Raw genomic sequence first — 14008 nt, 5'->3', positions numbered from 1 at the left:
ATTTACATTTTTATTTGTATTTTTCATTTTTGTACCTTTATTATTTACTAGCGGGAGGTACTCGGCGTTGCCTGGGTGTTTGGAGGTGTGTGTGGTTTGGGGTAAATCAAAACTCCGGGGGGAGGGGGGGCGCTTAAAATTAAAAAAAAAAGTTTTTGTAGGTAAGTATGAGGATCGAATCTGAACTCTTGAGGCAAAGTTGGAAATTAAAGTGTGAAAATAAACGTGCGACATTAACTACTGGGCCACCGCGAAATATTAACAGAAACACGTTTAAATTTATTTAATTACTTAGAATTGGCAGGTGCACGTTTTAATGACTTAATGAGGCCAACTTTGACTGCGGGGTAGTATTTTATTTACTGCAGGAACGCTTTTTGTATTTTTATTTTCCCAAGATGTGGGGGGGGGGGAACAGTTCCCCATAAAAAGGGGATTGTCCAAATTGAATAGCAATTGTCTGATATAAGGAAAATATTTCCACATTGATCGAAGCTGATTGCTTTTGGGCATTTCCGGCGACCAGAAAAATACCGCCAGAATTAGTGTCGCTTTTTTATTATACGAAAAAGCCTAATCCACATGCGGCGAGCGAAAAATGTTGAATATTTATCTTTTCAAAGTCGAGCAAATTAAATAGACAGGCGACCTCCGTTGTTAACTCGTAGATATTATGATTTATATGTGATATAAAAAGTTTTAAGAAGTTGTGAGCCGACCAACCGCTTCTTAGAAAAAAGCCTTTCTTGGACATACACAAAAAGCGAACATACATACACACATTTTCGCTTTTATATATATATATAGATGGTTTACTCATTTTGTTTACTTTTTTTTTTTACTTTGAATTATATCCAATCTTTAACTTTACTGATACTTATAATTTTTATTGTTTTTGTTTAGGTTCTAATTTTATATTTTTTAACTTTTTGTTTTATTTCTGTCATTTGTTTACGTTTTTATTTGTATTTTTCATTTTGTACTTTTATTATTTATATTTTACTCATTTTGTTTATGCTTTTTTTTACTTTGAATTACATCCAACTTTTAACTTTATTTGTTCTTATAATTTTTATTGTTTTTATTTAGATTCTGATTATATATATTTTTCATTATTTTTGTATTCTTTGCCATTTGTTTACATTTTTATTTATATTGAGAAATATTGGGGGTTGGCGGCCTTGGTCGCAAAGGGCAGAATTAGCTGCAAAGTTCTTGGCAAAGAGTTTGGCTTTGTCTGATGCTGACAAGATTACCTCAGGTCCATTGATGATAGTTGGGATAGAGCACACACTTCTGTTCAGGATTCTGTTTGCTATTTGCCAAAACTGGTGGGAACAAAGCCACTGCTCAGCTACTTTGGACTTGACGGACTGAGCATACAACTTTCTTGCATTCTTTATTACTTTCTTACAATGGTTGCTGGCAGTCCTGAAAGCAGCTTTAGTTTCCATACATCTATTACGTTGGAAGCAGTGGAAAAAGTGATTTCTGTGAGCAATGGCAGCAGCACATTCTGGAGAGAACCATGGCTGGCTGTTAGGTTTTTGCTGAAACTTTTTCGAGGGTATGAAACGATCTATACCTACTATTAACCATTCCATCAGGTCTGATACTATTGAGGACACATCCTTTTTAAACAGGGAATGCAGAGGTAGATCTGATATAAATGTACGGAAGCTATCCCAGTCAGCCTTACTGTATCGATATACTGTACGATGAAGAGGTACGTCTGGGGACTTATTACATTTCATTTTTTTCTTAATTGATGCAACAGAGTGGTCGGAAAGTCCCAGAGGAGACAGAACAGAAACTGAACATAGTTCAGGGCAAGTTGTGAGAAAAAGGTCTAGTAGACCTTTATTGTTTAACACATTTTTACTGATTTTTGTTACTTTTTTTTTTTACTTTGAATTACATCTAACTTTTGCTTAACTTTATTGTTACTTATAAACTTTTGTTTTTGTGTAGTTTCTGATTTTATATTTTTTAATTTTTGATTTTTTTGCCATTTGTTTACATGTTTATATTTTTCAGTTTTTACCTTTATTATTTGTTAATACTTTTTTACTCATTTTTTTTTGCTATGCTTTTCTTTACTTTGAATTTTTGTTTAGATTTACTTTATGGTTGACTTTAGTTTCTGTTTACATTTTGTTTATTTTTGTTTTACATGCAACTTTTGTTAAACTTTGTTGTCACTTATACAGTATGAGAACGATACCATTATCAGAATTTTCCAGACTGTTTACGAAGAATGCCGTAAGGTCCCAAAATTCTGAATGTCGTAATCCTAATACAAAAAATAATAAAGAAAACATTTTTGCTATCATTGTTTTATTATATAAAAAAATGTAAACATCTTTATTTGAACAAGAGACTCATAAAACGAAGAAAAAAAATGCAAAAAATATCTGTTGGTTGTTTGTTATTCAAAAAATAAATATTCATAAAATTTACCTTACAATGAATGTTTCTTTCTTGATTTTAAATTTTAATTTTCTAAAAGTTTCATAAAAAATATCCAATAATTCAAAAATATTGTTTTCATTTTTCATTTAATCTTTCATTGAGTTAGCTTTGTATAATTTTGTACAGACAGAAATATATTTTTCAGTGAAAAAATTTGCCAGCATTTGTGCAAAAAACAAGTATAATGAAAAGTTTTATTCAGAACCTAGCGTTTTTTTGTAAACCAACTGGACAATTCCATACATTTCATTGCATTTACTTTGCATTGTTTTTTGTCTACATTTCAAATTGTATTTTCATTCAGTTTTTATGGTTTCAAATTTTTTAGATGAGGATTGATTATTTAGATTATTTGAATTCTTCAGACTACTCTTCTCATCTTAAGTTTTACTTTCACAGGGTTAATTTTTTTTTTACCAAGTACTCTATCTACTGTGCAAGGACCCATGATGCAGTTGATAGAATACTTGGTTAAATTCAGACATAAAAGTTACACTCTTCTGGAGGTTGAAGGTTCAATCCTCAGTGGGGGCGACACCCAAAATACAATTGTGAATTACTTAGGACTTATTTTCAGTTATGGTTGATGGAATGAGAGCATGCTACTCATGTGGATTAAATAAAGAGTTTTATTTTAAATTCTGTGCATAGTACGCTTACCACATCTATGCAGGAGCTACTAGAAGCAGCTTATCCTGCCTTGACAGAGTTCAAAATAGACTTTGTAGCTTAGTGGGGAATGCCCTTTTCTCTTCCCTGCAACCTCTTTTCCACAAAAGAAATGTTGCGAGCCTGTCTTTGCGTTATCGTTATTTTCATGGCAAGTGCTCGGCTGAGCTTCAATCTATGCCCCCCCCCCGCTAAATTATCACGAAAAACACTCGTCTAGCCAAAACCACTATCGATAATTTCCTAAACGTAAGTGTAGATTCCATGAACAAAGCTTCTTTCTTAGAACTGCACGCCTGTGGAACTCTCTTCCGTTTGCCTGCTTTTTAGCTAACTACAATTTGATTGTCTTCAAGTCCAACGTAAACAAGTCCTTGATGAACTGCCCCTCTAAGTAATCAAACTTACAAAATCTCGACTACTTATGATTATTATGCTATAATCCCATTACTAATGTATACCCATTAACTCTTATCCTCGAGTGATCTCCAGGCCTTGATAAGTGGTGAATCCTTTGTAAAAAAAACAAAATTCCAGAGAGAAAGATTCCCGAGTTCGACAAGATATATATATATAGAATGTAAGAGGTTACAGCAATGAAACGTTGTGAAAATAACACTCAAGATGAAAACTAATATGGATTCAGTTTTTTTATCTGTAATTTTTACCCTTTTTTTTTTTTTTTACTGTTGCCGTAATCATTCTATTCCTCTGTTTTCCCCAATGCATTCCGATTCCCTCCAATCGTTATCAGTTAATAATTTCTTTTCTGCCTTATTTTGTTTTTTATAGAAATCCTCCCTTTGATTGAATTTGTTTTGGAAGAAGGATTATCTGATGAAGAGGCAATTCAGATTTTAAATCTCTCCATTCCAACACAAAAACGAAAACAAGATGATCAGTGGCAGGCGTCCATAGTTGGCAGTATCCTTTGCAACTTGATTTAAAAAATTTTTTTTTTTATTTTCCATTAATAAATATGCTGCCATTTGTTTGCATATGGTGAGTTGATTTATTAGATTGTTTGCAAGATCATGGTGACACTACAGTTCCCATTAAACTACTAAAGTTAAGCAATATTGATCCTGGCTAGTACCAAATGGGTAACTATACAGGAATATCATGCCTTGTATGTAGGAGGAGATTGACACTTCTTGCATCTGCATATCACCTAATCTACCGCTGGATCAGGCTAGTTGGGACGAGAGAGTGAGGCTGGCCCTGTGCAAACCAGCTTCACTTATAACAAAATCCCAGTATGAGTCATCCATCATTCCTAGGATGATCAGATGATTTTTGCCGCTTCAATGGACAGAACGCAACAACTGTTTGCAAGATAATGACAATTTCATATGAAGACCGTTTCAAAAGTAAAGCCTCCCATTTTCTTTTAACTCAAAAAGTTGAAGATCTACAAAGACCAGAGTTGTACCATTAAAACAAGCAAGCTTTTGTGCTTCAAAATTTATTTTTCTACATAGTCACAACCATTCTTAATGCCAAGAATTCAATAACTCATCTCTGCTTCTGACACACGTCCATGACAGGGACTGCTTTCTTAGAATCTCACATCATCAGTATCTGTAACAGAGAGACAAAACTTTCAGATCATGAATGCATAAGTTCAGTCATCATAACAAGGCAATTTGCAATCCCCTCTGATCCATTTGGATGAAATAAAAGAATCGGAGGCATTACTTTTGGAAGTAGATAAACATTTTATTGAACTTTTTATCAATTTGTTTCAGATAGTCATACAGTTTTTCGTACATGTTGATATTTTTTTAAAGTTTACTTTCAAATGTTCATTTTCAAGAGTGAATAACAATCACCCTTCATCTGCAACAGTCTCCTTAAAACTACAGGGTGGAATGATAAAATTGTCGCCCTAGAAAAGATGACATGATTCCATTTCCGTTTGATGAAAACCAATTTTCTTTTTTGTTGCAGACCATCTACTAGTTGACCAGCTGTGTACAAGCCCCAAGAGCGATAGGAGCCTTCTATCATGTCTGAAAGTGACACAATGCTCAAAGAACAAGATCAGAGATGCGCCACTGTAAAACTCCTACTCTCTACTGATCCAAGTTATGACAACAGGACCATTGCCAGCACCCTCAAAGTGCATCACTGGATTGCCACGAATAACAGGAATGTGCGCAGGGTAATGAAAACAAAATTTCCGGCCACAGTTATAGTCTTTGATTTTAAGTGAGGTCCACACCATGCCACCTCACATCTTCGAAATTAGCTTGAAAGTCAACACCAAACTTTTATAATTCCATCTTGTATAGAAAGTACCTTTGCCCTGTGCAATCTCTTATAAATCCTTTTCCTGATTCTTAGTTGAGAATGATTGACTCCATGTAAGAAAAGAAAAAGTATATTAATTTTCTTTTCATCTTTCTTATTAAATGCTTACATGCTTCCAAATTTTATTAAAAATGTATTTAATCAATTATGAAACATGTCAAATTTTATATGAAATACTGCAAAAATGTCAGCCTAAATCAAGTTTTTAAAAGAGAGTAAAAATATCGTCTATTATTTATCAAACAACATAATCATTGCCTTTCACTTTCATAGAAAAATTGATGTCGAATTTGATTCTGAGGTTGTTGTTGTTTAACATTATTCATGAATTAAGAATTTTTTTTCTAGAACAATATCAGGTACTTATGGGAGGGACGATGTGAAGGTTGCCAACATCCCTAAATGAAAGTTTTTCTGTGGAACGAACTTTGATTTGAACTTGGTACAACCAGGTTGTCAGTCCATGTTATTAACCACTGAGCAATCGTCACCTCCGTGACTAAAGTTCAAAATACAATGTTTACATCAGGGTCATCACTGTTATTTACCTGCACTCTTCAAAATGAATGTTTGAAAGCTCATAAACTCATGATAATAATAGACATCACCCTAAACTCTCAACCCCAAGTTGAAGAGCCATTGCTCAAAATGACAACATACTACAATAAGGCATTGAATTTAAATAATGGATCACCGTTTCCTTATTTATGAGTTGCTTTTATGGCATGTTATCTTCTAAAATTTCTCTAATATATCTGATTGGTGTTAGAATAGCTTTACTGGTTTCATCGAGTTTCCTTTTCTTATATACTAAATAAGATGTCTTCACAATTGAATTGAAGAATCCTTAACAAACGTTATTAGAAGCTGAAACACTCACTTTTAATGAATCGGCTGTTGATGACGAAGATGATCCTTTCACTGCAAGATTGCTTAGCATTGAGGTAACTTAAAATTTTCTATATTTTTTTAAACCTATTTCATGTTATCTGATCATTCGTGGACTTTTTTTTCCCATGCTCTGTTGATACTGGCATTTGTCTGGGAAATATTATGACAGGGCTTGAACTCATAAAAAATATGCCCTTTTCTTTTTCTTTTATTTTTGTTGTTAATGGCTTATATGCTTCAAACTTTGAAATATAAAAATCATACTGATTTTTCATTACTGGTGCCTTGGACCTAATCAGTGATGTGTTATTTTTGTTCAGATCATAAACAGTAAAATCTAAATAAAAAGAACAGTTTACTAAAACAAATGTTTTTTTCAGATATACTATATGGTGGGTTAAACCAAACCACAAAAAACTCTCGATTCCACTTTTAAAAAAGGTTTTTCAGAAAATATTAGCAAATTTTTCAACGTACTTTCATAAAACTCGTTTATGTTCATATTTATGCACTGTTTTTTTTTGCACAAATATGTTACATGTTTGATTGCTATGCATTATTTCATAAAGTTCACAATTTTATTTAGATTTTACTGTTTATGATCTTAACAAAATTACACATCGTTGACTTAGTTCAAGGCACCACTGATGAATAATCAATATGATTTTTATAAAGTACTAGCCTTCAAATGGCATGTGTGAAAGTTTGAGCTCAGTCAGATTAGTAGTGTACAAATTACAGTTAATTAAGTAAAGGTATTGTTAAGAATTTTCAAAACGAAAAACTTGCTTTTTGGCCCCCCCAACAACAACAAAGGAGGGAGTAGTTCAAAGGACCTAGTAATTCATTCTCATTCGTTTGTTCGCACTTTTCTCAATAACCACTCCTTGGATTTTTTAAAAATTTTGCACAAACATTAGTCATAATGAAAGTAAATTTTTGCTAGAACACATTTTCTGGGATAACTTTGGTTGCTCCTATATGAGACATTGTAGGGGTAAAATTGCCCCCAAATCATTCATCCTTTCGTTTATTCGTACTTTTCTCAATAGCCACTCCTTTAATTTTATTTTGAAATTTTGCACAAACATTTATGGTGAAAGTAAATTTTTCACATGTGGAGGCGGGCCCTGCATGCTCAATTTGTTGATGTGAAAAAGTACTGTTCAAGCAAAGTAATGGTTCAATAAGTGTGATTCAAACTTTGCTTTTTTAGAAGCAACAGTTAACAGGTGATGTGCTTATTTAAACATCATTGTACAGACACAAATGATGCTGAACATACATGTCACTAAATTATGGCAGTTGTTTCAGAAAACTTAAACTTTACAAACGCTTTTGGTCGATCATAAAATGAAGTTATGTGAGGTAGGAGATGAGCAGACGATATCAAAAGACAGTTTATTTTACATGAACATTTGTCCATGAGAAAACTGTTTTCAAAATGGGTGTTGCATTTGTTTACAGTCGATCAAAATCAACAATTGTTTGCATCTATTTCAATGCAACAAAAAGATTTTGCATCTATGTGTGAGAATGGCGGAAACATTGATGCATGACTTCGCTCTGAAGTCAAATTTGCAGATAGATAAGTGGTCAACAGCAGGTGAAAGCCATCCAATGTCATTAAAGATGTAAACATAAACAGACAAGGTTTTGGCTTCTATATTCTGGGATACACATTGTATTTTTTATCTTGAAATTTCTTGAGAAAGAAAGAACCATAAACAGCAAATATTATATAGTGTTGTTGGTGTGTTTCAAGGAAGAAATTGCCAATAAATGACCACAAAGGAAAAAGTGCTCTTTCACAGAGACAATGCATTGTGGCACAAATTGTAGCAAAACTACATGAATTGCACTTCGAATTGAATCCACAACCACCCCTATCCTTTAGATCTAACCTGCAGTGACTAGTGGTTGTTTGCAGACCTAAAAAATGCTGAAAAGAAAAGAGATTTTGCTACGATAAGGTTTCTTTTGAGGAAGATAAATCTATAATATAAATCTCACCTGTCTGTTTAAATGTATGCATGTTTGTATGTCTAAAACTTTTGAAAGAGGTGATGAATTTTCACGGGATCGGTATCATTTTGAAGCTTGACCCTTTGGATGACAAATATCAAAACGTTGGCTAAAAACATTAATTCCTTCACCCTCAACAGGGCACTTTTCTACAGGAAGGGGTCGCTTTTTTTGGCCGATATTTTTGCAAGTCATCACCTTTTCGATTGTGTAGCCTTAATTTAAACCTATGTCACTTCCGGTTTTGTGATGGGTGCAACAGCTAACATATCACATTTTTTTTTTCACTTTATTTTCCTCCTTTGCTGTACGGGTTCGAGCCTGTCTGCCTACTACTACTTTTTTTTTTTGCTCAACCGACACCCTTACACACACCTGCACTTTCTTTTCCGCCTTTGCGTCATAGGTTCGAGCCTACCTACCTACTATAATTTTTTTTTTTCTCAACACACACCTACAAACACCCGGGCAATGCTGGGTACCCAGGCTAATCGTTTTATAAATAAAAATGTATCCTTGTTCGAGAAGCATTAGAACCAGTGTTTCATACTAAAGAGATTAAGTTGATGAATAAAGTTGAATTTTGCGTAAAAGTTGTTCTTTTATTAGTTAGGTCCAAAATTTATTCAGTGAGGTCTTAGAACATATGTGTTTGAATGGTTTGCTTTTGTTTCTGATTTTCAACATTTTTTATTCCAGCAAGATGGATTTGATTTCACTCCGGTTGTGGTTAATCGTTCTATTCTCAAGAACATTCCAAGAACAGAAGTTTATATTCTTCAATGGCCGAAACCTCTGAAATTTCAATACTTCAAATCATTGTTGCCAGATGTGTCAGTCACCAAGTGCCAGTTTTGCCAAAAGGTTTGTAGTATATTTATTAGAATGTAGTTATACATTCGGCCTCTTTGGAATCATTTTCATCAATAACCCCATTTCAACTCTTATTAAAATAAAAAAAGTATATACATATATATATATATATATATATATATATATATATATATATATACACGGTGATCCGAAAGTAACTCCCTATTCTAAAATAACTATAATATATTTTTGAAGTATAATTTCTCCAATTAATGAATATGAGAAGAAAGTATATTATATGGACTTTTATTTAAAATTCAATATGGGAACCACCACTCGCCACCAGTCAAGTGAACCATCAACCACATTAATTGATTTCACAAGAAACTCTTGTGGGATGGAACTAATAGCTTTACGTATCCTCCCTTCAAGATAAAACCAAATTCGTATAACAGATCCGAAAAGAAAAAAGCATACATTTAATTATAAAACAACTGTTCTTTTTTATTAGATTTTACTGTTTAACATACACACAAAAATTGAGAAACATATTACAGCATTGGAATAAATTATAGTTATTTTCGAATAGGGAGTTACTTTCGGATCACACTGTATATAACACCTTTTTATGATAAACAACTTATGATCACAAAGTAAAGCCTCCTATTTTATTTAACCCAAAACATTGAAGAGCTATGAAGATGGGAGTAGTATCATTAAAACAAGGGACCTTTTTCTATTCCCTAATTTATTTTTCTACATAATCATCACCATTTTCAATGCACTTATGCCAGCAACGAACGATGACTATGTATGAGTGTTTGGAGTGCACTTTGTCATACAAGGATCATTCCAAAAATAAACCCTCCTATTTTTTTTGGTTTTTAACTAAAAAAGTTGGAGAGCTACTGTTATAGCGATAAAAAGGGGAATAACTTTAAATAAAGAAAATTAGAGTTATAATCCTTTATCGGCCCCAGACAGACTAGAGACACATTAATATCCTCTATCTGTGCTGGAAGATCTGTTCTCAAAACTCCACAGTGAAACCAGTTTTGCAAAACTGGACCTCGTAGATGCATATCTACAAATGGAAATTAATGAAGATTTCAAAAATCTTCTCATTATTAACACCCAAAAGTGGATTATTTCAATTTAACCGCCTTCCATTTGGGTTCAAGTCAGCTTCAGCAATATTCCAACAAACTATGGATACAATGCTCACAGGATTGCAAAGATTTTCTGACTACATTGATATTATCGTTAGCGGCACATCCCAAGAGGAACTTTTGCATCGTCTTACCTTCATGCTGAATCAAATTCAACAATATGGATTTCATTTAAGAGCAGACAAATGCAAATTCTTCCAAACTTCTATGAAATACCTTGGATTCATATTTGACAAAAATGGTTAAAAACCAAATCAGGACAATATTCAGGCAATAAAGCACATGCCAGCTCTAAAGGATGTTGCAACACTATGATCCTTTCTGGGCCTTATAATTCATTATGGTTCCTTCTTACCCAAACTTTAAAGGTTACGGGAACCTCCGAATAATCTTTTACAAAAAGATACCAAATGGAACTAGTCAAGCACATGCAAAAATCATTTAAGAAAATCAAAACACTTCATTAGACATTACTGCTGCGATGGATGCTTCAGACTATGGAGTAGAGCAGTAATATTACATATTTTTCATGACGGAAGCAAAAAAGCCATTGCACACGCATCAAAGTTGTTGATGTCTAATGAATGAAAGTATAGCCAAATTGAGAAAGAAACTCTAGGAATTATTTATGCAGTAAAGAAATTTCACAAAATGATATATCTCCGGCATTTTACTCTGATCACAGACCGCAAACCCTTAATAAGTATTTTTGGTTCCAGGAAAGGAAATCTAGTTTATCTAACAAACTGCTTACAAAGATGGGCAACTATACTTTTAGATTACGACTTTTCTATAAAGTACCAACCAGGCAGCAAAATATGGCCAAGCGGATGTACTATCCAGACTCATCCCTTCATATCAAAAAGTAGTGTAGAACACAGTCACTACTGCTATATCTGTGGAACCTGAAGCTGTCTCTGTGTTGGTTTCCACAGTGAGATCACTACCTACCACTTCAGAGATGATTCGGGAGGCTACATCCGCAAATAAATTATTACAGAAAGTTTTTGATATTTTTATCTCACAAGCTGGTGAAATACATGCACTGACCAGCAACTTCATTTTTTCAAAGAAGATCTTATTTATCCAAGATTAATGGAACACTTTTGGAGAGCATGTTGTTGTCCCATACAAACTCCAGAAGAGAGTTCTCAAGCAATTCCACTATGGACACTAGGGAATTAATTGGATAAAATCCTTAGCATGTAGCTATGTGTATTGACCAAACATGGACAGGCAATTAGAGGAACTTGTAAAGAGTTGTGCCAAATGTCAACTGGTTGTGAAGTCTCCTCGGAAAACAACATTGCATGCATGGCCTACCTCAGAAATCCCTTGATCCTGATTATATATGGACTTTGCAGGACCAGTTAATCGTTGATTGCTGCTTACAGTAAGTGGTCAGAAGCCTCCCAAACGAACCATACTATCTCAAATGATGCTGTAAAGAAACTACAAGAAATTTTCAGCAAGTTGGGCGTTCCTGAAATCTTAGTTTCTGATAATGGTACTGCATATATATCAGCAGAATTTTTAAACTTCTTTAAACAAAACAGTATTTAGCATCTCAGATCTCCACTTTTCCATCCACAATCAAATGGCCAAGCTGAACGCTTTGTTGACGTGTTTAAGAGAGCACTCTTGAAGTTAAAGGGGAAGGAACTACACAAGAGATTATAGAAATATCTTTAATAGCTACAGAGCTACCTCAAATTTAAATGGCCCAAATCGAAAGTTTCCTTCTTAATCACTGATGAACAGAAAAATATGTTTACCAATGGATGCTGTTTGTCTATCATCAAATAATCTTCCCAAGCGAAACAGGATGATGGAAAACCAGTTCAATCACCATTATGGAGCAAGATTGTGTAAATTCCTACCAGAACAACCTGTATCGGCTAAAGATTAGCACAATGGTAAAGAAAAATATCGTTCTAGTAACCTAATCTATGATTACATTACCAGAATGGATTGGACAGAATAATGGATTATTATATTTAAATAGCATCAAGCATTTTTTTTTTTTTTTACATGGAGTTCACCACTTATCAAGGCCCAAGGGTCACTCGGGGATAAGGGTTATTGTGTGTACAGTAATCAATGGGATAGTGTAGCAATAGTATTGGAGAATTGATAAAGTGTCATTACTTAAGGGGGCGGTTCATCAGGAATTTGTTTGTGTTGGACTTGAAGGCATCCAGGCATTTGTGCAGTCGAGTGTATGGCCATATTTTGAAACAAAATAATTTCTTTTTTTGTAATGTAAGTGAATGAAAATAACATGGAAGATAACCACATGTAAGAAGTTGTCATGATGAAAATAGTCCTAGTTTATGAAGGTCTTTTACGATAGGTGAAAGTGGCATGGGAAAGTGAGTAATTATGGGAAGGAAGAGAGAGGATATAACACCCAAGAAAAGATATAAATAAGGAAAAACATTTCTTTTTTGCTTTTGGCAAAGTAAGAAGATTGGCAATAGTTAAAAGAAAGAAAGAGAAGGGTAAACGATAAAGCTCTTTTCAGATGACATTTTGAATGTAATTTATTTTCAATTTGATGTGAAGAGCCAATTCCATTTAAGATGTGATAAAATATCACCGTTTAGCGACTATGACAAATCAATGAAATAAGAATAAATCATTTTCTCTTTTTTCTTTGCAGTTGTTTCATACAGATGACTTTGAATTGAAATATCTTCAATATGGCTACTGTCCATTTTGTCGGAGTGAAAGAACAGACTGAAAATTTCACAATTCTGACTGCCTTCAATCTGCTAATTTATTCTTGTTTTTTTTTTACATGTGAATATCTATGATCTTTTAACACTATTAAAATAAAGAAATTTCTGTATATTTTTTCTATTTGACTTGATTATATATGTAAATTGATGTTTTTACTATTATATATACATTTTTTTTGTGATTTAACCTAAGTGTACTTTCCAAACTTATATATAGTTGCTGTTCAAATGACAGCACTCTTTCGCAATAATACTCGGTTTTACTGAAAACAAGGGAAGCATACATGGTCTCCCATGAGTGCAAAGTGAATGAGGCATAAACAAAATGACCCCCCATTTAATCCCAAAAGTCTTGAGGGGAGGGGGGGGCGTCAAATCCTGGTAAAAATGAACAAACGGTGCAGTTTTAGGCTTTATGTAAATTTGAGTTCTGCAAAAAATGAAATCACTAAGTCCATCATTCGCCCCCCCTCCCCATATAGCCTCAAAAGTACCCAAGGCCTTAACTTATTTAAATTAAATCAGAGACCCTCAGTATTAATGCTGGAGTCCCGCAGGGGTCCATCCTGGGCTCAACTCTCTTCCTGATCTACATCAATGATCTCCCAAAACACATACTTAAATCATTCGTTGACCTCTATGCTGATGACACGACCATCTATGGCAACACATCTAAGGTCATAAATGACAACGTTCTCTCTAATTCTCTCTCCTCTGATCTTGAGCGTGTGGTACAGTGGGGAAGAGGTGGCTGGATACTTTTAATGCATCTAAAACCAAGCTCCTATCTTGACATCAACAACGCTCTGATCCCCATCTGGCATCAATTGAAATGGATGGCTCTTAACTAGGGGAAGCTCCATGCTTTGATAAGCTTCTGGGCTTGACCTTTACTCCTGACCTGAAATGGAACAC

General features: G+C 34.0%; 1 protein-coding gene across 1 annotated transcript in view; it reads left to right on the top strand.

Moving 5' to 3' along the window:
• The window catches only part of LOC145243910 (intraflagellar transport protein 122 homolog), a 166372-nt gene extending 153167 nt beyond the window's left edge, over positions 1 to 13205 (top strand). Inside the window, exons 25-28 of the mRNA XM_080107019.1 lie at positions 3934 to 4065; positions 6319 to 6398; positions 9070 to 9234; positions 13015 to 13205. Of these exons, the coding sequence (XP_079963145.1) occupies positions 3934 to 4065; positions 6319 to 6398; positions 9070 to 9234; positions 13015 to 13095 (458 nt within the window). The 3' untranslated portion in view covers positions 13096 to 13205. The remainder of the gene's footprint in view (positions 1 to 3933; positions 4066 to 6318; positions 6399 to 9069; positions 9235 to 13014) is intronic.
• The last annotated feature ends 803 nt before the right edge of the window (positions 13206 to 14008 follow it).

This window comes from Euprymna scolopes, chromosome 22 (assembly GCF_053919585.1).
Source record: "Euprymna scolopes isolate OS-2025 chromosome 22, ASM5391958v1, whole genome shotgun sequence".
NCBI lineage: Eukaryota > Metazoa > Mollusca > Cephalopoda > Sepiida > Sepiolidae > Euprymna > Euprymna scolopes.
The sequence above is the reverse complement of the archived record's forward strand: the minus strand, read 5'-3'. Positions and strand labels throughout refer to the sequence as shown.